The following is a 25,046-nucleotide window of genomic DNA, read 5'->3' as shown; positions in this document are numbered from 1 at the left end:
ATAATAAATAAAATAATAAAACCAGTAAAATAAAAATAAGAATAAATCACAGAATAGAAATAAAAACCAATAAATAAATGAAATCAATAAAAACAATTTTTTTAAAAAATTTAAAAACACAGAGGAGCACACGACTCACACGGTGTTAAAAGACTTTATATACATCACTTCATACACTTCATTTAAACGTTTAATATTTAACAGAACCTGACGCAGCCTCTGATAGATTAAAAAATAATAATAATATTTTTTTTTAAATAGGTCTGTGAGTGAGTTTGTAATGAATTTAAAACACCAAATTTGGCAAAAATAATCAAAATTGTCCCATAAATATCGGTAGTTTATCGGTGCACGGTTCCTATATCGGCATCGGCCAAATATCAGTCTCAAGTGAGAACAGAACCATATTTGAAAACCGATATTTTATCTTAATAATAATAATAAAATAATAATGCATCAGTTTTATAAAACACTTTTTCTGGACACTCAAAGACTCTTTACAGATTCATTCACTCCAGACCCGGTGGTGGTGCAGTATTACTGCAGCCACAGCTGCCCTGGGACAGACTGACAGAAGTGAGGCTGCCGATCTGCTCCATCAGCCCCTCTGACCAACACCAACACTCACACTCACTCCACTTTCATACTAGACAATGAGGCTGAAGTGTCTTGCCCAAGGACACAACTAGGGATGTGCAAAAATATTGAAATATCGATATATCGTATCGTTTAATGTGATGGTACAGTATCGATATTGTGGGCTGCTGTATCGATATATCGCCGATAGTATTTTTTTTCACATATTTTACTAAATTATTTAGTTCCAGCTACAGTTTTGCTGCTTGTTGAGAGGAACTAAACTCGTCTGTGCGACACATTTGACATTTTTACTGTTTCGACGATTAAAATCGATGTGTTTCATATGAACTTTGCACAAGAAGAAGTTTAACAAAGAAGTTTTTGGGCTTTATTTTTTACCGAAATCGTATTGAGTCAGTTTGAAATGTATCGTACTGAATCGTATCAAATCGTAAACTCACTGTATCGAGGTATCGAGGTATGTATCGTATCGGCAACTTCTTAACCACACCGAGCCCTAGACACAACAACAGTTTTTTTACGACCGGCGCCTCCTGTGGCTCCTGATTTTCCCAGAGTCTCCGTCCAAGTCCAGACCAGGACCCGACCTGGACCAGGACCAGACTCTGAGCTCCTGAGATCTGACGGGATCAGCTTTGACAAACACTAGTACAGATGTAATAATAACTGAAATATGGTGATGTCGTATCATCAAAGTTCTCACAAAAATATCACAATATATCGAATCACAAAAATTACTTTGTTTGAATGAAGAGTTATGATGCAGCAACAGATAAAAAACACAGAGAGAACTTCAGATTCGGGCTGTCAAATTATCACGTTAATTGTGATTAATTAATTAAAGTCATATTTAGCGCGTTATGTTTTTTAATGGTGTTAATCTTATTTTTAATCTGTAACTTTACTGTTTCTGTACAAGAGTTGCCTTATTATAAAATCTGTTTTAATGTGTTGGACACTGCCCACACCCGCCCACATCTGCACTGAGTTTTCTGAATGTCCTGCGCTGCACTGTTTCACGTCGGGTCCCGCGGGTGCAGGACTCTAACCTCATGTTTTATTGTATTTGTATTTTCTAATTATTTAAAGTCTGACAAAAGAACACAGCAGAATGTAAATGTCTGCATCTGTTAAAGTTTGTTAAACAATAAATCACTTTAAGTCACTTTTTAAAAAAAAAATCTATATCAGTCTTTTGATCTGCCACAATAATGTCATAAAGAATTTAAATGAAAATACCTCAAATTGAAGCGTTTCTCAGACATTTTTAGGTGAGATTAAAAAAGAGATTAATTAGATCAAGTAATTACAGATCATAATTAATTAATCTATCTTTTTTTTTTTTTTTTATCTCTTGACAGCACAAACTACATAGACCACAGGTGTCAAACATGCGGTCCGGGGGCCGGATCTGGCCCTCCAAGACCTTTAATCTGGCCCTCGGCTGATTTTCTACTAAAATATTTGAATCATGTACACATCATGTACGTGGCCCCTCCCACCAGAGCAGCACAAATGAAGACTTGTCTCTTTCCAAACGCTCTTAAAGGACGATCGTTTTGACTGTTGACCGTGACACCCTCATCAGAAAAATGTCCAACATGAGAAAAGTGGAGCCGAGTGCAGGATTTTACAACAAAAATGGACTTATTCCTGTTTACAGACAAGTTCATGTTCAAACTTTGTGTTGAAATTGCATTTTTAAATAATATTATAATATTTTGTAAAAGAAAGAGTTCATCAATTAAAAAAGATTTCTGTAATAGATTTGTGTTTCTCTGCACAAATATTTGAACTTATTGTTATTTTTGGGGTTTATATGACATGAGTTTTCTGATCCGGACACTTTGGATCAAAGTCGGTTTGATGACACGACCCCGGAACAAAATGAGTTTGACTCTCCTGACATGGACCATGATCCTTTGCTCCATTTCAGTGCAGACGACAAGAAGAAATAACAGTTCTGACACTTTTAACTCTTAGTTCTTTGGATTAAGTTTTGTCAAGACGAAAAAGAGGAATATTCACAGTTTTAAAATAGTTTAAAATATCGCAGTAAATATCGTACCGTGAGATGTGCATCGTTAAAATATCGTACAGAGAGATTTTGGAGTTTGTTACATCTCTAATCATGAGCTTTCCCAAGATATCGCAATAAATATCGCACTGTGAGGTTCATATCGTATCGTGAGACTTGGATATCGTTACACTTCTAATATCGAGTGATTTTTATTAGATTTTTTCTTGAGTAAACAGTCGTCGTGTGGATCGGTGCTTCCCTGGTCCAAACACACAGAGCTGGTCTGAGTTCGGGGTGGAGTTTGTTCTCGCAGAGAGAAAAACGCACACAGACCGTGGCACAGTCTGAGCCCTCTGACGGGGGAGTCTGTGGTTGGAGCCGCTCTGGGTGTGTCTCTGGTTTTGGGGGGAGTTTGTGGGAGGGGCTTCCACAGGACCTGCCTCCACCAGGGGGCGGGACGACGCACGGAACACGCGCACACACACGTGGGCCTCCATCCTTTTTTGGGGACATTACATTGACTTACATTCATCTCCTGGACACTGACCTCACCTTAAAGAGGGGGTATTCTGCAGAAAACATCTAGAGATCTCTCCCGGGCCCGGTTAGCAGTGTACGAGGCTCCGCCCACGAGCCTACGCCCCACCACGCTCACACACAACAATACACGCATCAAGAATCTCAGACTTCTGGTCATTGCGCAATTCATACTGGGAAGGATTTTCTGAAAAAGTGAACATCAAACCTCCATGTTTGTTTTCCCAGTGGGACGTGTCTATTGTCAAAGTCGATCTTTTTAAGTCTTTTGAATCATATCACTTTTGTTTCTGGTTCTGATATTGTCATATTTTAGTTTTGGGATTCGGACGTTGTAATTCTGTGGTTGTTGGATCCTAACAGCGGAAAACGGCTCGAGAAATTGGTTTGTGAACTCTGAGGTCGTGGTTCTCGACCGGAAAAAGGCGTCTTGTCGTCTCCGGGTGGAGAGTCTCTGCCTCAAGTGGAGGAGTTCAAGTATCTCGGGGTCTTGTTCTGGAGTGAGGGGAGGACGGAGCGTGAGATTGACAGGTGGACAGGTGCAGCGTGGGCAGATTGACAGGTGGACAGGTGCAGCGTCTGCAGTGATGCGGTCGCTGTATCGTTGTGGTGAAGAGGAGCTGAGTCGAAAGGTGAAGCTCTCGATTTACCGGTCAGTCTTCGTTCCTCCTCTCACCTCTGGTCATGAGCTCTGGGTAGTGACCGAAAGGACGAGATCGCGGATACAAGCGCTCGAAATGAGTTTCCTCCGCAGGGTGTCTGGGCGTCTCCCTTAGAGACAGAGTGAGGAGCTCAGTCACACGGGAGGAGCTCGGAGTAGAGCCGCTGCTCCTCCACGTGGAGAGGAGCCAGTTGAGGCTCGGGCATCTGTTCCGGATGCCTCCTGGACGTGTCCCTCAGGAGGTGTTCCAGGCATGTCCCACCGGGAGGAGGAAGACCCAGGACACACTGGAGGGACTATGTCTCTGGACTGGCCTGGGAACACCTCAGGTCCCACTGGAGGAGCTGGAGGACGTGTGTGTGGAAAGGGAAGTCTGGGAGTCCCTGCTTAGACTGATGCCTCCACGACCCGACCCTGGATAAGCGGAAGAAAATGGAATGGAACTCCATAAATGCAAAAGTGAATCAGATGTGTGTGACTCAAACCTCTGTTCAAACTGTTTCTCTTCACAACGGAATTGAAAAATAGTGAAAGGTGAAGGTGATGGGCAGGATTGATCCACAGGAAGAACCACAAAAAGGAAACATTTGTCTGACTAAGAAATCATCCTGAGTTTACAGAGAACATTTTGTATGTGGAGCAACAACAAAACAAAATCCCGTTTGTTAATGTAGAGGAGCAGAAGACAAACAGACTGAGCTGCACTTTCTTGTTCTTGTGGTTTTACACAAACATCACGTCTTGGTCTTTGCAGTGGAAGGTGTTTCTTGGTGAACAGTTGGAGACTTTCACTTTGGCGTTGACTTTTTCAATTCGTAACCGAGGTTGAGTGAGGAATCGGGGTTTTGGTTTGTTGTGGCTCCACATACAAAATGTTCTCTGTAAACTCGGGATGATTTCTTAGTCAGACAAATGTTTCCTTTTTGGTTCTTCCTGTGGATCAATCCTGCCCATCACCTTCACCTTTCACTATTTTTCAATTCCGATGGGAAGAGGAACAGTTTAAATGGAGGTTTGCAGTCATTATATTAGTTATGAAGTTCACAAACAAATTTCTCGAGTCGTTTTCCGCTGTTAGGATCCAACGACCACACAATTATATATATATATGACGTCCGAATCCCAAAACTAAAATATGACAATATCAGAACCAGAAACAAAAGTGAAATGGTTCAAAAGACTTGAAAAGATCGACTTTGACAATAGACACGTCCCACTGGGAAAACAAACATGGAGGTTTGACGCTCACTTTTCCGGAAAATCCTTCCAGGTATGGATTGCGCAGTGACCAGAAGTCCGAGATTCTTGATGCGTGTGTATTGTCACAAAAAACATGACACAAAACTGAACGCAGCGACTGGACAAACATGATGTGACGTGCAGGAGTTTCACGAACACCGATTGTGTTGTGATGTGAAACGTTTAAAACTTTTTTTGTGTAAATACAGGATTTTCAAAACAACAAAAGGAAACACGGTGATTTAAATACGCGACGAGTTACAGTGAAAACGCCAACACAAACTTCAGGCCTGTGTTTACCTCGTCTTTAACACCCGACAGAAGTGAAATACCCCCTCTTTAACCACAGTCACTACTCACCTAACCTGTTTTAACCCATACCTGAACTTTAAACACGCTGCTGATCAGACAAAAGGACGTACGTCGTGGGGACCTGCCTTTGTCCCCGTAAGGGAGGCAGGTCCCCACGAGTGTGTGCAGATTTTAGTCCCCCACAATGTGACAAACACCTGCCAGCTGTACGCACACGACACACACACACGAAAAGGAGCCGACGTCACGTTCAGCGTCCAGCTCGAAGCTCCCGTATCACACCGTGCTCCCGTCTGCTCTGACGTCGTTTCCTCGTCACAAAAACCTGGAGTCGAGTTTGTTTCATTCACATGTTTAACTCTGAACATTTACACTTTAAAGTTTTTCTCTCAAACTGAAAACATTCTGGTCAACTCATGGTGCGTTCGTTATCCATCCAACTCAGAGTTCGGAGGACGTCGACAAGCGACAAGAACTGACAAGACCCTTTTCTTCACAAGGAGGAACTCGGACGAACTGAGGCCCCGTTCACACTAGTTCATATCGAGTGGTTTTGGTTGTGTGTATAGTGTTCGTCCACATTAATCCGACTCAAGAGACGGAAAGATCTGGTGCCTCCAGCTCCACGAGTTCATGTTGATCCAGATGTGACAGGGACTGTGTGACTCCTGAAAACTCTGATACTCTGATGTAGTTCTGTCACCGCCGACTCATTCACCACAAAACACTAAGGCTGCGTTCAGATGCACCTGAAGTGACCCAAATCCGATTTTTTGGCCCCTATGTTCCTGTATCTGATCTTTTAATGTCAGTCTGAACCACACAGATCTGATGTTTTCAAACATGACCCAGGACACTTGGATCTGTGCTCCTGAAACTGATCCATATCTGATCTTTAACATGTGACTTGAGTGTGAACAGTCAGGTCACATTCATCCACCTACACGTCATCAACAAGACACAAACGTCACTATTCTGCACTGAAGTAGAGAAAACTGTTCATGATCCATGTGACTGAAGTGAAGCACATCTCCACTCACCACAAAACACCACCACCAAAAACCTGGTCCTTCTCCTTCTCAATCTCCTCCTTAAAACAAGTCAGTTGTTCATGTTGTGGCTCCGGTACGAGAGGAACTTTAAAATCTCCAGGTGCTCGATGCTGCGTCCATGTTTGTTCAACTTGTGTAAACACAGAGACGCTCGCTGCGGTTGACGTCGTCGTGTCTCCAGTGTCACATGTGGGACACTTTTGGACCGTTTAATGTTCACACTGGAGTCACACACAAGTCACATTTAACTGGAAATGTGAACCACCTCGAAAAAACATCAGAATTCACCAAAAAATTTGAATTGAGCGTTAAACCTGCAGACTGAACGTCGACTAAAACACCACTCCTACGCAGAATAGTGACGTTTGTGTCTTGTTGATGACGTGTAGGTGGATGAATGTGACCTGACTGTTCACACTCAAGTCACATGTTAAAGATCAGATATGGATCAGTTTCAGGAGCACAGATCCAAGTGTCCTGGTCACATGTGAAAAAATCGGATCTTTGTGGTTCAAAGATCAGATACAGAAACATAGGGGCCCAAAAATCAGATCTGGGTCACTTCAGGCTGCAGACTGAACGCAGCCTAAGTAACTGCCGGCTTCACAGCTCTTTCCTGATTGGCCGGTTTGCGCTCTACAACTTCCGGGGTTTTTGTGAACCGTCTAGTGTTTTATGATTCCTGACCTCGTCGCTGGAGAGAAATAGGCGGTGCCAGACTGACTAAAACATCTCTAGAGTCACAAACAGAAAACGAACAACAACAACAAACAACAATAACAGTTTTCTGTCTGGCGTCTACGTTTTTCTCCGAGTCGGACACGAGAAACATAATAAAACTCCTGAAGCGCGGACGCGGCGTCGTGTCCGAGATCCGAGCGGGAGACGGATGGATAAAAGAACGCACCGTAACGCCGCCGCCTCATGACATCACGAGGTGGGACAGAGCGTTTAGAGCTTCGGAGATGCGGACAGACTAAAAATAAAAGATTTACTCAAACACGTGAATGAAACAAACACGACTGCGGCTCAGTTTGCGATGAGGAAACGGCGTCGGACCTCAGATCTCACGGGGTCTGTTTGGTGTCGTACGGGAACTTTAAGCGCCGCGAACCTCAAGACACGGTAAAAACTCCACACTCTCCCAGAGGAGCCTGAACGCAGCATCCCCCAGAACAGACCAGTCTAACCCTCCTCTCCTCCTCTTCCTCTTCCTCCTCTTCCTCTCCTCTTCTTCTGCGACTCTCCTCTGTCCTGAATCCAGCCCCGTGTTTCTTTAATAACTGTGTTTTTCCTCTGTGGCTCTGTCTCTGTGGTGTTTCCCAAACCCGTGTGTGTGTGTGTGTGTGTGTGTGTGTGGTACTGTTTGTCCCTGTGTGTGTGCGTGTGTTGTGTGTGTGTTGTGTGTGTGTGTGTGTCGCGGCGCCCCCCAGTGGCCGGATCACTTACTCAGACATGTATCAGATGTTGAGGCACATGTGTCCTCCGCTCGGCCTGGGCAAGAGGTGTCCTGCCCGGGTCGCCTACAAGGTAGCCCGCCCCCGGTGCCCCCCCGCGCAGCCCCTTTTACACTGTCGCCACGGCAACAGCAGCAGGGAGCCGCCGCCCCCCTACACCCCCCCACCCCCCCCCCACGCCCCCGACAGGCGCTTTCACCTGTCGCGCACAGGGCCAAAAGCTCAGTGCCGTCGGTGTTGATGCTTTGCAGCGACGTCGCGCCGGAGGAATCGGCCCTGAGCGTCTCTGATCTGGACGAGGTTTTCAAACTTACATCAGGTTCTTCATCTTGTTTTCAGATTTATTTTCGACTCACTCGTTCTGAAACGCTTCATTCTCGTCGAGAGGAAGTTTTTTTTAACCCTCACAGCACCGCCGAAAGATTGAAGTCGACAAGATGTTCCTCGGAATAAAACGGACGATTTTCTAATAGGGTCAGATTTCATTCAGGTTAAACCAGGTCTAAATGAGGTCTGAACCAGGTCTGAACCAGGTCTGAACCAGGTCTAAACCAGGTCTAAACCAGGTCTAAACCAGGTCTAAACCAGGTCTGAACCAGGACTAAATGAGGTCTGAACCAGGTCTGAACCAGGTCTAAACCAGGTCTAAACCAGAGGTCTGAACCAGGTCTGAAACCAGGTCTGAAACCAGGTCTAAACCAGGTCTAAACCAGGTCTAAACCAGGACTAAACCAGGTCTAAACCAGGACTAAACCAAGACTAAACCAGGTCTAAACCAGGTCTAAACCAGGTCTAAACCAGGACTAAACCAGGTCTAAACCAGGACTAAACCAGGTCTAAACCAGGTCTAAACCAGGACTAAATGAGGTCTAAACCAGGTCTAAACCAGGAAAACCAGGTCAAAACCAGGTCTAAACCAGGTCTAAACCAGGTCTGAACCAGGTCTAAACAAGGACTAAACCAGGTCTAAACAAGGACTAAACCAGGTCTAAACCAGGTCTAAACCAGGACTAAACCAGGACTAAACCAGGTCTAAACCAGGTCTGAACCAGGTCTAAACAAGGACTAAACCAGGTCTAAACCAGGTCTAAACAAGGACTAAACCAGGTCTAAACCAGGTCTAAACAAGGACTAAACCAGGTCTAAACCAGGTCTAAACCAGGACTAAACCAGGACTAAACCAGGTCTAAACCAGGTCTAAACCAGGTCTAAACCAGGACTAAACCAGGTCTAAACCAGGTCTAAACAAGGACTAAACCAGGTCTAAACCAGGTCTAAACCAGGTCTAAACCAGGTCTAAAAACCAGGTCTAAAACCAGGTCTAAACCAGGACTAAGAAAATCTAAATTGAACGTTTTAGGAAAAAACCTCTGGCGCCTAAAAGTTTAAGATCACTTATAAAGTAAAATCCGTGCAGCGAGATCATTTCACTTATTTTAAGTCATTTTCTGAGAGTTTTAATTGTTTATAAACCTTATTTTTGCAGTGTACCTGTGTGTCTATGGTAGAATGTTCAGCAGTTGCCATGGAGACACAGATACAAACATGAACAAAAAGCCTAACACGCTCTGAAATAGTTTGAAAAGTTTAATTTTCAACTAAAACGTGATTATGACTGAAAAACTGTTGCTTTGTGACTGTAATGTTCTTTGAGATAAACTTGTTTAACTGTTCAGTCCAGTCAAATTTATTTCTGTAGCACATTTTATAAACATTTGAGTTTCCAAAGTGCTGCACAGACAAATTAATACAATAAAATACAGTAAACCATAAACAAAAACAAATAAAAATAAGTAAAAAATAAAATAATAAAAGTGTTAAAATGTATAAAGCTAAAAATGATTTAAAAATATATATAGATAGAATTAAAAATAAATAACAAAATTAAATAAAAGACATAAAAGGTGTTAAAATCCAGAGAGTAAAGACGTGTGGAGGCAGAGTGTTCCAGAGTTTGAGTTCGGTCACAGAGAAAGTCCGGTCCTCCTGGTTTTCAGTCTCGTCTTAGGCCCCACGAGCCGGAGCCGGACCTCGGACCTCAGAGTGAACCTTGATGAGCTCCGAGACGTAATGTGGGGCCAGAACAATTCAAAAATTTACAAACAAACCAAAAAAAACAACTTAAAATCAACTCTAAATCGAACGAGGATCGACGTGATCTGTTCTCGTTTTCTGGTCCCCGTTAAAAGTCGCGCCGCAGGGTCCAGATAAGTCGGTTCTTCGTGGTCAGACTGATTTAAAACAAAGCTCAAAAAAGGTTAAAGTCTAAACAGAAGCTTCAGACAGAGCGGTGCCTCCAGTTAGCGTCAAACCTCGGGGAACATCGATGACGTGCGCTGCAAAGTATCAACGCTCCACGTGACGGAAAAACCTCAAAGAAACAAAGCCAAGAGTTGAGAAATCTGTAGCGGGATTTCTTTTATTTGTCGTCTCCGTACCTCCAGTGGTGCGCCGTTAGCTTGCTAGTGCCCCTCCACTGTAGTCCCAGCGGCAGAGCTTAAAAGTGCTTAAAACTCTGGCTCATGTTGAGACGCAGGAGTTTCCCCCTCGCCGTGTAAAAGGGGCTGCACCGCCCTTGTCCTTCGTCTCCAGTTCTCCCAGTCTGTGTGCTGGTGTGGTGGTGGTCTGGTGGTCTGGTGGTTTTGGTTTTGGTGGTCGGCTCCTCCTCTCTCGGCCGGTGGAGGGTCCGGGCTTCTCTGTGCAGTGACAGTGGTTTTTTTGCGTCCACGGCGGCGAGACGGAGCGCTCTGCTGTTCTCCTGTGAGCCACACGGCCACAGCCGCACCCCCGCGCCCGCCCGCCCGCCCGCCCGCCGCTCCCCGTTCGCCGACCCTTCGCGAACGGGACGAGGAGGAGGAGGAGGACGTCGGCGCGCGGCTGCGGCTGTGGCCTCGAGCATAAACGAGGGGGTAGGAAACGCGCCCGGACCCGTGTGGCGAAGCTCCAGACTTCAGGGGACGGGCCGCAGATCTGAACGCAAAGTGCGCCAAGAGTTTTTAAGCACCGACGCCGTGGGCACAGAAGCGGCAGCAGAGTCCGGGTTCAGTCCTCCGCCCGTCGCCGCCGTGGACTGAATATTCAACTCTCGCACTCACCCAAACACACGCCACACACACACACGCTGCCCCGCACCCAACGCAGGGACCTTTAAACACGCTGAACGCAGGATCACAGCTCAGATCATTTCACCTCTTCTTCTCTCCTCCTCTTCTGTCTCACCTGAAACACCTCGGCTCCTCTCATCGTTTGTCTCCAGTTCCCCGTCCTCTTTCTCTCTATCCTCTCTCCTGTCTCCTCTTTCTTCTTTCTTCTGTCTTCTCTCCTTTTCTCTCTCATCGTTTGTCCATCCCATAAAAACCCTCTGACCCCACGTCATCCTTCAGCCTGAGGTCCTTTAGCAGCAGACAGACCCCGAGGACAGACTCCCTGACTCTCCCTGACTCTCCCTGACTCTCCCTGACCCTCCCTGACTCTCCCTGACTCTCCCTGACTCTCCCTGACTCTCCCTGACCCTCCCTGACCCTCCCTGACCCTCCCTGACTCTCCCTGACCTCCCTGACCCTGACTCTCCCCTGACTCTCCCTGACCCTCCCTGACCCTGACTCTCCCTGACTCTCCCTGACTCTCCCTGACTCTCCCTGACTCTCCCTGACTCCCTGACCCTCCCTGACTCTCCCTGACTCTCCCTGACTCTCCCTGACTCTCCCGACTCTCCCTGACCTCCCTGACTAGTCACCATAGACTGTGAACACGAACGGACGGACGTCGCCAACCCGTTCCTTCGAGCTCCGGCTGCTTCGGTTCACTTCGAGTTAAAAAAGTGTGGTCTTAAAACGTTTGTATTAACTCGCTCTACGTGATCCTGAGGTTTTTATTCCACTATTTTGTGCCTAAAAGATCTGAACATTAACAACAGACCAGTCAGGTTTGAGAGAACGTTTCCACAACGGCCAGAAGTCCAGCGCTGTAAGGTTTGTGGAACTTCCGGTTAAAGGTTTTCTGTGTAAATGTGTGTGTAAATGTGTGTCGTATTTTCCAGCAGCTTCATAAATCTCATAAAAATCACCAAATCTTCAACCAACAAACTCCACAAAGGATAAACATTCTTCATGAACAATTTATCCACAACGATCAAGAGAAGAAAGAACAAAACTTAAAGGAAACAACGACGACCACATTAGTCGCACAACAAACTCAACTCATGTTATGATCCTGAAGAAAACAAGTAATAAGTAACTTTTTTCACTCAGACTCATTCTAGAATTAAAATTAAAAATCTATTTCATGTCGATATTTGCACAGACAGAGATTTGTACAGTTTAAATGTTACAGATGTTCACAGATTATTTCTCCAACGTTCAAACTGCACAAATCTCTGTCTGTGCCAATGTCAACATCATGAAATCCATTTATAATTTTAATTCTAGAATCAATCTGAGTGAACAAGTTACTATTTATGAATTATGGCAAAAGGAGAAATTCAGTTTGTCAAATGGACAAAAGTTTATTTGGTCAAAAACGTTTCTCAGCTCGTCCGAACCTCTTCTTCAGTTCTGTTCAGACGCTGGTGGACACTTCCTTATATCTGTCTGAAGGGAGGAGCTAACTACACTGAACCTCCTCTGAAACTAACACACACTCGTTTACAGTTTGTGTTTGTAGCTCGGCCTGTTGAACTTGAGCGTTGGGTCTTGTGCAGAATCGTTCGGGGACATAATGGAGCTTTCACACCTCTGGTCCTTGTAAGAGAATTTAAGTCATTTATCTTCCACGTACATCTCAGTTTAACATCGACACAAAACCTTTATTTACACCTTGATCTTCCCTTGGCACCATTGGCACCACTTTCTAAACTGTGGCATATTGCTGAATAACCGGTGCCTTCTGGTCTTCATAGTCTCATCAGTCGCTTCATAAACCTGTTCCTCAGAGTCAAGGGGCTTGAACACTCAAAGATCACACTCTGTTCACTTTATTGATGGTAAATAAACGTCTCCTGCGTAAGACGTCCAGTTGGTCTCCAGCCTTTTTACTTCCACCCTTCGACAACAGTCCTGACCTGACTACACCTGCTGTTATTCTTCTGTTATTCTGTTCAGACCTGAAACTGTAAACAAGTGTGTGTTAGTTTCAGAGTAGTTTCAGTGTAGTTAGCTCCACTTTCAGCAGATATAAAGAAGTGTCCACCAGAGTCTGACCAGAACTGAAGAAGAGGTTTGGATGAGCTGAGAAACACTTAAAAACAAGGGGGACAGGGCCTTCTCTGTGGTTGACCCTGAGCTCTGGAACACTCTGGAACACTCTGGAACACTCTGGAATACTCTGGAACACTGCTCTGGAACACTCTGGAATGCTCTGGAACACTCTGGAACGCTCTGCCCCCCATGTTCGAACAGCGCCCACAGTGGAGAGTCGTCTTAAGACCCACTTTTATTCTCTGGCTTGTAACACTGCATGAGCTGTGTGGTCCCCTGTGTTTTTTATTTTATTTTATTTTATTTTTTATTTTATTACTTTTTTTTTTATTATTACTATTATTATTTTTTTATTTATATTATTATATTTTTTTATGTACTTTTATTGGTTTTATTTATTTATTGCTATTCTATGATTTTGCTCTTATTTTATTTTAATGGTTTTATTATTTTAAGTCTAGTATGATTTTTTTTTTTAGTTTATTTTATTATTTTATTATTGTTATTATTATGTATTTGTGCAGCACTTTGGAAATTGTTTGTTTGTGAAATGCGCGACAGAAATTCAAAGTGGATTGGATTTTTGACCAAATGAACTGAATTTCTCACAGATTTCACAGATTATTTCTCCAACATTCAAACTGCACAAATCTCTGTCTGTGCCAATATCATAATTCTAGAATCAGTCTGAGTTAGCAGCATTACTTATTCCGTCTGTTTTCTCCAGGATCAGAACATGAGTTGAGTTTGTTGTGTTACTAATGTGTCGTCGTTGTTTTCTTTATGTTTTGCTCTTTCTTCTCTTGACAGTTGTGGATAAATTGTTCATGTTAGAATGTTTCTCCTTTGTGGAGTTTGTCGGTTGAAGATTTGGCGATGGGGCAGATTTATGAAGCTGCTGGAGAATAAAACACACATTTACACACACATTTTGACACAGAAAAGTTCGCTGGATTTCCGGCCGTTGTGAAAAAGGTCCGTTTGGTCCCTGGTTGCAGATTTGCCGTTCTAGCTCCTCCCCTCGATGAGCTGCGTTCGGTTGCGGGGCGACGTCGCTCTCCTTTAGTCCACGTCGTTGTACAGTCTATGGTAACTACCGGAGCTTTTATAGACCCTGGACCTGAACCAGGCTTTAGTTCGTACCCACTCTGGTGCCATCTGAAACAGGGAACGTCACGACTCTTCGGAGGGTTTGCCTAGAGTGACCAGACGTCCTTATTTACCCGGGACAGTCCCAGTTTTGAGCCTGTGCAGATTTATCCAAAACCACTGATTTGTCCCAGTTTTATACAAGAAATGTCCCAAATTTTGTCCAATTTTACCCCCGTCATCAGTAAAGAGCGGCATTTATTTAGGTAAGATGCAGAAACGCTGCTTAAAAACGACGAAGATGCAAAGAAAATCTGACTATGCTGATGATTTATGACTCGTTTTGCAGTTTTATTATCACCAACCACCACAAACAAGGGACGTCCCAGTTTTTCTGTTTGAAAATCTGGTCGCCTTAGGTTCACCAACAGGGATAGTCCAGTCCGTAGACCTTTAGACCTTTCGTCCTTTAGTCCTTCAGTCCTTTAGACCTTTCGTCCTTTAGTCCTTCAGTCCTTCAGTCCTTCAGTCCTTCAGTCCTTTAGACCTTTAGACCTTTAGACCTTTCGTCCTTTAGTCCTTTAGAGCTTCAGTCCTTTAGTCCAGCGCTGGTCCTTCTCCCTCAGAGCCACTAAAGACTAAACTAATCTGAGCTGATGTAACTTCTGTCCGTGTGGTCCAGTCCTCGTCTTGTTCTGAAGTCTCACTCAGTGTCTACAAGTTTCTCTGTGTTCCGATGTAATGTTTACTTTGGTTTATTCTTTTACCTGTTTACCCCTCTCTGCTCACTCCCCTTTTTCTCTGTGAAGCCATCGCTCATCGAGTTCCACACTAACAGCGCCCCCCCTCCCCCCCCTCCCCCCGTCCCCCGTCCCCTGTCCCCCCTGTGCCCACAGTCTGAACACTGTCCAAACTCTCCTCTCCTTTTACCACAGTCTTCTCTAACGTCGTCAGCTGCAGCCGTTTGGCATTGAGAGAGACCTCGATACCGCAGTCTTTTTTTTTTTTTTACAAACGGACTCAAACCGTCTGTACAGTCGGATAGAATAGAGTGTATAAACATGATACTCTCTCTCTGCGGCGCTCGGCTGTGCCCGTCTCGTGGATTGGCATGTGCATGTGGGCAGAGCATGGTTGGTTGGCTGCATGGCTGTAGATGCATGAAGCGCTGGATGTTCGGCTGATGCCCTGCGCCCGCCCACTCTCGGCCCGGGGCATGCCCAACACGATCTCCACACACACCCCTCACCATCCTCCGTGTGCCATAGTGAGTGCCCAACGCTCATGTTCGGAGGTAAACCCCATGGAAAGCCCCCGGATACGAACGGCCCTGTTCTATCCACGCCGGTCTCCATGGGCTCTACCCGGAATAGATTTGTACAGACAGACAGGGACCCTCCTTACAGGTAGGGGGAGCTCTATAGCGGACGCCTCAGTTCAGCTCAAACCGCAGTCTCCTGTGACACGAGAAGACGCCAGTGATACGTTTATTTTTTTTGTTCTCCATTCTTAAATCTTTGTCTCGTAAGGACTTCAATTAAGCGCCTTAATTGCAGTCTGTGTGGGGTGGGCTGGTGTTTTTTTGTGTAGATCCTCAGATTTGTGTTGAGAAAAACGAGATGTGTGAATGCGCCGCAGCATTCACACATTTAGGGAACATGGGCACAGGTTGGGCCGGACGCCGTGGCGGCTCCGGGTGTTCCTCCTTGTGGTTGGCGCTCTCACAGTTGCTTAGCGGCAGATCGGCTGTGCTGTTGAAGAGTATCACTGGAGAAAAGCAGGAGACGTTTAAAGACGCGTCCAAATTGTCGCGCCGCGGCTCACGCACGCTCACGTTTACGCGCAGGACGCACGAGGCGAGTCGTACGGCGTAAAAAAAAGTGCCTCCGTTGTGACGCCGCAGCATTTTACGGGGTCGCTGCTTTGAGCCTGAGATGGAGGACAAAGCCGTGGACTGAGGGGACGATGTAATTCCTCATCCGTCCAGCAGAAAAGGTTTCAAAAGTAAAAAGCATGTTTCAAATCTCGTTCATGAACTATTTTATACAATAGAGAAACTAAACACACACAGAAGACGTTCAGACGCAGGTTTACAGTCGGAGTCCGTGCACCATTCGCTCTTTTGAATTTCATTTAAGAACGAAAAACAATAAAATGGGAAAACTGTTTGTTATTTCATGGTAAAGGAGAAATTCAGTTTGCCGACTGGACCAAAGTTTCTCAGCTCGTCCAAACTTCTGCTTCTTCAGTTTTGGACGCTTCCTTATATCTGCTGAGCTTTTAGATTCCTTTTCCAGCTCTGAATTTCTCCTTTGCCGTGGATTCTACCTTGACGACTGAGCGATTTTTCACACATCTTGAGAACAATTAAGATCCAGCTGCCGTTGAACTGATTAGAAAGCTGGAAAAGGAAACTAAAAGCTCAGCAGATATAAAGAAGTGTCCACCAGTGTGTGACCAGAACTGAAGAAGCAGAAGTTTGGATGAGCTGAGAAACTTTTGTCCAGTTGACAAATTGAATTTCTCTTTTGCCGTGGATTCTACCTGATTGACGAAGGGATTTTTCACACAGTTTGTTATTTCATTATTCTGTTTTAGTGTCTCCGATTCCAATTTTGACATTTTATTCTCTTGTTTAGTTGTCCCAGAAGATCTACTGCTAGAAGGACTCACCTGAGAAATCGTTGCAGTTTTGTGCACAAACATGTCTCTTCTTTCATAGAGACACGTTTACTTTCACGTCTCAGAAAGTCACTGTTGAACTTCATGACGAGAAACAGGAACAGATCCACTTTCGGTCCACTTTGTATTCCGTATTCGCTCGCTAAGCAGTAGAACTTGCTGGGCAAATAAACCAGAGACAATAAAATATCAAAATTGAAATAGGCACGGTTATGGGTGTAATGGTTCACACCTCAGTTTTGAGGTCACAGATCGGTTCATGTTTTGGTACAGTATGGGAACAAAATGCAAAACCATTTGTGTTCATATCAAACCAACAATTACTTTGACATTTTACAAATGGGAAAATAAACTAAATGCAATCCAAGTGTTGCTTGGTAAAACTAATAAGTTAAATAAAATATTGTTCAATAACCAACAAACATGTGAAATATTATTTAAAAAAATATTATTATTTTCAAAAAGTAAAGCAGCACTAACTGTTCCAGCATGAACTTTTACTCAAGCGTCAGAGTTTTGGCCAGAAAAAAAAACATCTTGTGTCCACATTGTCTGCAGTAAGAGCAGATCTGCTGCAGGTACAATGTCCCAGCGACTGAAAATAAACTTTTGCTGGGGTCAGAGGTCACGGGTTTGGGGTGGGGTGGGGGGCATGGAGATTCTGTGCCAGCGAAAGGTGAAAGTGAGGACCCCAGTGCAACGACAGTAGTTTTGTGAGGATTAATGTGGTTCAGGGGGAAGTGGTCAAATCAGGGGGGCAGTTGTTGTCACGGCGGTCGCTGTAACTCTAAAGCGCCACGGGAAACTCTGCCCCAATCACAGACGAGTTCCTGGTGAAAAAAAGAGTTGAGTCTCTGTGGAGCTGCACATGTAGAGGAGGAACGTAAACACACACAAACTGAACAAACTCGCTCATGCACAGAACTGCAACGACCACAACAACCTGAAACTGAATCGGTTCGGCACAAAAACATGAACCGTTACCTTTAGACACGATGGCTGTTTTCTGATTTGGGTCATTTGAAATCATCTTTAAATTAAAGAAGCAGAAGTTGAAATCTATATTTTTTTGTTTGACTCTAAAACACAAACATGAAATAACAAACTGTTTCCCATTTTATTGTTTTTCGTTCTTTACTGAAATTCAAAAGAACGACTGGTACACGGACCCATCGACCGTCCACAGATTTTAACGGACAGTTTGAATAGAGGTGTGAATGAGTAAAAAAAACAATCTGTATTGAACTCAAATGTTGGTTTTCTGTGCAGTGAAAAAGACATAATCACCGGTAAAGTAAGAAAGTCTGTTTACAAGTATCTTCAGTCACAGACACGAGAAGAGTCTGGCACCTTACACCAGAACTCGACAAGACTAGAACGAACATCGAAGCAGAGCAGTGTCTCCTTAAACGTTTCTCTTTGGGCCAGGACTTATTTAACTCTGTGGTGTGTCAGAGCAGTAGAACCAAAAGTAAACGGCTTCTGTGTGGAAACTGATGAAAAGTTTCCATCAAAAACAAAAAAAAACGGTCCAAGGACTTAAACCTGAAACCTTCATCTTACCTTCTGTCCATCGCAGCGTCACACGAGCCCTTTAAAATGCTGTTACGTCACACGAGCTCGGCCCGTTGAGCGTAAAGATCTGGTCAAACAAACATCTGGTCAAACATCTGGTCAAACATCTGGTCAAACATCTGGTCAAACATCTTGGTCAAACTGTGGCAGAAGTCTATGGAGCTCTCTCTCCCCCCCCGCCCGCCCCCTTGCCCCCCTCCCCCCCGTCCCCAGCGTTCAGGTTACGTGCGTCCCCGTACTTTAAGGCCACGCCCCCCTGACTCCGCCCCCTTGTGCCTGGCTGGTCTCCACAGAGGCTGCTGCGGATGGACCTGCCCGTCGCCGACGACAACACGGTGCACTTCAACTCCACCCTGATGGCGCTGATCCGGACGGCGCTGGACATCAAGATCGCCAAGGGTACGGGGCCGGACGCGCGCTCGCCGCATCCCGCCGCGATCTTATTTTCATTACGATCTTTAAAGGTGTAACAGTGCAGTTTGTTTCTGTAGCGATAAAGAATTCAAAACTAGATATTATAGTTTTTGAAAGAGAAAAAGGAAAAGGAAGCTGAAACCCATGAGAAGTGACTTGATCTTGGTCGTTAATCAATCAAAGTTCATTTTTTATTTTTCTCTGAGACTCAAAACAATCCGTTTAAATGTTCCTGGGATTGTTACGTCACAGGTAAAAGCTCTGTGCAGTTTTTAAGGGCCTGTTTGCGGGTAAAAAGGACAAAATATTTTATCGTAAGTGTCTTTGTTTAGACGGTGATGGCATTTTTGGGGCTTAAAAATGTAAAAATTTTAAATCACCGTCCAGAGTGGAAAAGTTGAACACACTCCGTCGTAGTGTTTCCGTCTGCACTGCCCAAGATGCAAAACTCTGGTCAGATGTGCTGAGGTCGCGTACGCGTCACATACATCACCACCGAGCGTCGCCACCGAGCGTCGCCACCGAGCGTCGCCACCGAGCGTCGCCACCGAGCGTCGCCACCGAGCGTCGCCACCGAGCGTCGCCACCGAGCGTCGCCACCGAGCGTCGCCACCGAGCGTCGCCACCGAGCCGCCTGGCATCACAAAAAGTTGACTTTCACACACTTTTGCAACACTTTTTCCAAAAACGATCATCTGAATGTGGAATAAAAAGTGAAGACGCGACGCCACTTTTGTATTTTCTGTTCAAACCGTCGTCATATAAACGGAGCTTAAGTCCATAAATAATCACCAAACACAGCGGTACAGGTCTCACAGAAAGAAGGGTCGTACTGCAAAAAAGCTTGGCCAAAATGTAAGATATAAACACTTAAATCTATCAGAAAACGACTTTAAAGTGTTGAAATGACGTGTCCGTGCGGCGAGATCATTTTACTGGCCAAGTTCTCTTAAAATAAACTTCCTCTAGACGAGAATGAAGCGTCTCACTAGTACGAGTAAGTAGAAAATAAATCTGAAAACAAGATGAAGAACCTGGTAGAAGTCTTAAAATCTTGTCCAGATGAGAGAAATTTGCAGTGTGAGATTGTGGGGCAGTTAGTTTCTTCTGGCTGCTCTAGTTGCCCCTTCCACTAAAAACACATACACCTGAAAAAGAGACTGTTAATGGGCCGCCGTTTAACCGGAAATGCCGCCACGAGAAAGTGCGGTGTAGAAGTGTTTAGAGACAAAAGTGGGCGGCACTAGACTGCCATCATTGGCCACGTTTACATGACGTATTTTTAATTCCGAAAGAATTGTTCTGAATTAAATAGTTTGGAATTAAAATATTCTCCTTCGGGAAATAGAGACGCCAACGGATTTACGTCTTTGGGAAGAAAACGTGTGCAGGTTCAGCACAGCTCTTTATTTAACATGTGCAGTCATTTTATTTATCCTGGTTTCTCATAAACGGGTCACTGGTTTATCCGGGACACTGAAACCAAAATCCTGCGTGATGTGTCGTGTAATATTGGTATCGGTGCGCGGTATCGACAAATGTTTAACGAGTACAAGTATATTAAGGAAGTATCGGTGCATCCCGAACCCACTTACTTCGGAAAACATGGTCTTTGAAAAGCGGAATTCATTTTTATTCAGAATTAAAGCTGTCGCGTAAACGTGGCAACTGTTCTTTGTCGCGCTTGAAAATGCACCGTGACAGAGAATCCAGTGTCAGAAATCGTGTCCGGATCGTCAGGCTGGACCCACCTCGGGCCTCCGCTCAGTTTCATTTCTCTCCAGCGACTAGATCAGCACAAAAGAGCGTCGAGATGGATGTAGACGAAGACAGACATTCTGTGTTGGCGACGATTCCCGAGATCGAGGATTTAAAGCCGGAAGAAAGAGCGAGAGAGAATGTTTGGTGAATTTTATCTCAGGGAAAGACGTTATTGTCCTTCCTCCTACGGGATTTGACGATTAGCAGTGATTGGTTAAATAAAAAAGTCCCCGTCTACTGTCGAGCGAACGAATCCTAATGCTGCGAGGTCACACGGTTTCTACGAAGTGAAACCGGCTCATGAATCAAACTATCCCTAACCCACTTACTTCAGAATTACGTGGTCTTTTAACTCTTTCCCCCCTGGACGCCGACTAGAAACAACCCATACATATGTTACTATGGCTACACCAATAGAGCATCACTGCATAAAAGAAAACAGACTTCCACGAGTGATTTCAGGGCAGTTTTGGTTCATAATCGAGTATAAAGCCCGGATAGTTTGTTTGGACATCGCAGGACTCCACACAGACGCATCAGCTGCATTCTCACCTTCGTAAGATTCACTCCCCGAAAGTCCGTCGCTGTCGCTGTTTTCCACTTTATAATCAACTTCATCATCACTTTGAAATCTATAAAAGTCACTTTCTCTAAACTTATCCATAAAATACGTCCGCTCCTCATTATTTCTAAAACTGTGCGTCGCAGCGCCGCCATCTTTCCATTGCACGTGTTTCGTGTTGTGTTTTTTCCAGAAGCTCCATCGTCACTACTTCGATTAACTTCAGAAAAAATCGGCGAAAACATCTCCTTGAATCCTATTGGTCAGTCTAGTGTGGGTTGTAGTGGCCCCGACCAATCACAGTCTCTATGTGAAAAACCGAGCCATTTCTAAAGGTTGTCAAATCACGTCTTTAGTGACACAGCGGAGGTGTTAAAAAGTCGTCATTAATAAGGGTTCAGGGGGGTCGTCAGATGTCGTCTTCATGGGGAAAAGAGTTAAAAGCAGAATACGTTTTTATTCGGAATTAAAGCTCTCATATAAACGTGGAAATTATCTTTGTTATTTTGAAAAAGCACCAGGACTGAGAATCCAGTGTCCAGGATCGCGTCAGGCAGCTGGATTCCCTTCATAACAATGCGTCTAATTGGTCGTAAAATGAATAGATCATACAAATATTTTACAGTTTCATTTTCGTATGCTGCAGCTTTTACCAAACAATAATGTCAAGAGTGTTTCACGTGACCAAAACAACATGAAAACCAGGTCCAGGCGTTTTCCTCTGCACTGTTCCACCTTTAGAATAACGTGTGTTCTCTGTCTGTTCACAGTCACTAACGTCTTCCTCTTCCTCCTCCCTTTTTGGCTGAATGTGGGCGGGTGGTGGACTCATTGTTTGGCTGGTGTCTCTCGTCCACTGTTTGTTTTTATTTCATTTTTTTTGTTTCCACTGTGTTTTCGGTTCACGTCCCGTTTCGACGGCGGAAAAAACGACTCCTTTTTTCTGTGACTGTATGTGTCACCTTTGGGTTTGTCTGTCCTCCTGTCTGTGTCATTCATGTGTGTGTGTGTGTGTGTGTGTGTGTGTGTGTGTGTGTGTGTGTGTGTGTGTGTGGTGTGTGTGTGTGCGGGGGGGTGGCGGTTGGGTGGTGGGGGGGGGCAGGAGGGGCAGATAAGCACCAAATGGACGCAGAGCTCAGAAAAGAGATGATGGCAATATGGCCGAACTTGTCTCAGAAGACGCTGGACCTGCTGGTGACGCCGCACAAGGGTGAGTCCCAGACGACAGAGACACCGGGGGGCGCTGTGCTTCACTCACCACCAGAGGAACGCTTCGACCAGTGTCTGCGTCGCTCTGCACCCCCCGATCAGACCTCTGCACACGGCACACTGCACACGATCACACCTCTGCACACGATCACACCTCTGCACCTGATCACACCTCTGCACACGATCACACCTCTGCACACGATCACACCTCTGCACACGATCACACCTCTGCACACGATCACACCTCTGCACACGATCACACCTCTGCACACGATCACACCTCTGCACACTCTGCACACGATCACACCTCTGCACACGGCACACTGCACACACACCTCTGCACACGATCACACCTCTGCACACGATCACACCTCTGCACACGATCACACCTCTGCACACACACCTCTGCACGCGATCACACCTCTGCACACGATCACACCTGTGCACACGGCACACTAACCCGATCACACCTCTGCACACGGCGCTCTGTCCCGATCACACTTCTGCACACGATCACACCTCTGCACACGATCACACCTCTGCACACGACACACTGACACGATCACACCTCTGCACACGCACACTCACACGATCACACTCTGCACATCACACCTCTGCATCACACCTCTGCACACGATCACACCTCTGCACCCGATCACACCTCTGCACCCGATCACACCTCTGCACACGATCACACCTCTGCACACACTGCACACGATCACACCTCTGCACACGATCACACCTCTGCACACAATCACACCTCTGCACCCGATCACACCTCTGCACACGACGCTCTGCACACACATCACACCTCTGCACATGGCACACTGCACCCGATCACACCTCTGCACACGATCACACCTCTGCACACGATCACACCTCTGCACACGATCACACCTTTGCACCGATCACACCTCTACACACGATCACACCTCTGCACACGATCACACCTCTGCACACGATCACACCTCTGCACACGGCACACTGCACACGATCACACCTGTGCACACAGCACACTAACCCGATCACACCTCTGCACACGGCGCTCTGTCCCGATCACACCTCTGCACACGATCAGACCTCTGCACACGGCACTCTGCACACAATCACAACTCTGCACACGGCACTCTGCACACAATCACAACTCTGCACACGATCAGACCTCTGCAGTACAAACATTAACATCATAACACACATTCACTCACACACTCACACACACTCACACACACTCACACACACACACACTCACACACACTCACACACACTCACTCACACACACTCACACACACTCGGTCTGTATCAGGGGGTGTCCGCTATAGAAGCTCCTATAGAAGTCTTTTCACTACAGTTTTGTTTCAGATTGGATTTGGATTGAAACAGTTTGTGCATGTTTAGAGTTTAGAGTTTAGAGTTTAGATGATTTGGCTGAGTGCATGAACTCTGAAGGCCGCCGCACACTGCAGGAGAACTCGCACCATTCTGGCAACGATTTGCTTCTTCCCGAGTCCGAGGAGGCGAGACCCGACTTTTGAACTCTGCGACAATAACGAGAAGACTTTATGACTCACCTCACCTCAGCTCAGCTCTCGAAAACTTGTAAATTTAAACTTCAGCATCTCCTCCGCATTATCCATGGAATTTGTCGTCCGCAAACAATGACCCCAGTCCACAAAACGGAGCTGTGAATCCAGTTTGAGGCGTTGTTTAAGAGTAAAAAGGCCGGAGTAGTTCCTCACGTGTGTCTGTTTACATCCACACGGCGCACGGATCGAGCTGAAGCTGCAGATTAATGGACAGTGACTCTAGTATCTAAACACTTAAATCTATCAGAAAATGACTTAAACTTAGTGAAATGATTCATCTGTATAACTGAATCTGAAAACAAGTGAAGTGTTGCAGGAAAAACTTTGATAAATGGATTGTAGCTTCTTTTAAACATTTATTGTCTAAATTTAAGATTTTCTGACGAGTTGAGTCATAAAAGAAATTTATGTGACAGTTTTTAAGATGATACAACCGATTCAGAATGAGTAAGTAGAAAATAAATCTGAAAACAAGATGAAGAACCTGATAGAAACCTTCTGTGCTTTAAAAATCTTGTATCTGAAGTTTTCGCACCATGTTTCACAAAAAATAATAACACAGTTTTGTTTTGGATCTAAACTAGAAGTGCAGAGTCTGATCTTTGACACTTCAGAGTCTCAGAGGGACTGGTTTTACTGGAGACAGGAAACAGCTGACGCCATCACAGACTCACACGTTTAAAATCTCACCTCTGGTCATGACCGAAAGGACCAGATCCACGATACAGGAGACACAAATGAGTTTCCTCTGCAGGGCGTCTGGGCGTCTCCCTTAGAGACAGAGTGAGGAGCTCGGAGTAGAGCTGCTGCTCCTCCACATGGAGAGGAGCAACCGAGTCATTTCTGCGTCCGTTCCCTCCTCACAACTTTGAGCACATTTGTTTACATTTTACAGAAATGAAACTTAAAACCACATGGCTCATTTGCATAAACTATAAGTTTACATTCAAACTGCAGGGTTTAACGCCAATCCCGATTTTTTTGTGAAATCGGATGTTTTTTCGAGGTGGTTCACATTTCCAGTTAAATGTGACTTGTATGTGACTCCAGTGTGAACATTAAACGGTCCAAAAGTGTCCCACATGTGACACTGGAGAC

At 45.1% G+C, this 25,046-nt stretch overlaps 1 protein-coding gene across 1 annotated transcript in view; it reads left to right on the top strand.

Moving 5' to 3' along the window:
* Window positions 1–25,046, top strand: part of cacna1ab (calcium channel, voltage-dependent, P/Q type, alpha 1A subunit, b) — a 178,784-nt gene that overhangs the window by 123,895 nt on the left and 29,843 nt on the right. Inside the window, 3 exon segments of the mRNA XM_055158395.1 lie at window positions 18,713–18,818; window positions 20,399–20,407; window positions 22,259–22,366. Of these exon segments, the coding sequence (XP_055014370.1) occupies window positions 18,713–18,818; window positions 20,399–20,407; window positions 22,259–22,366 (223 nt within the window).

Source organism: Boleophthalmus pectinirostris, unplaced genomic scaffold, assembly GCF_026225935.1.
Source record: "Boleophthalmus pectinirostris isolate CB_2022bp ecotype Guang Dong unplaced genomic scaffold, ASM2622593v1 HiC_scaffold_22, whole genome shotgun sequence".
Lineage (NCBI taxonomy): Eukaryota > Metazoa > Chordata > Actinopteri > Gobiiformes > Gobiidae > Boleophthalmus > Boleophthalmus pectinirostris.
Note: the sequence above shows the minus strand (reverse complement) of the source record. Positions and strands in the feature narration are given on the sequence as shown.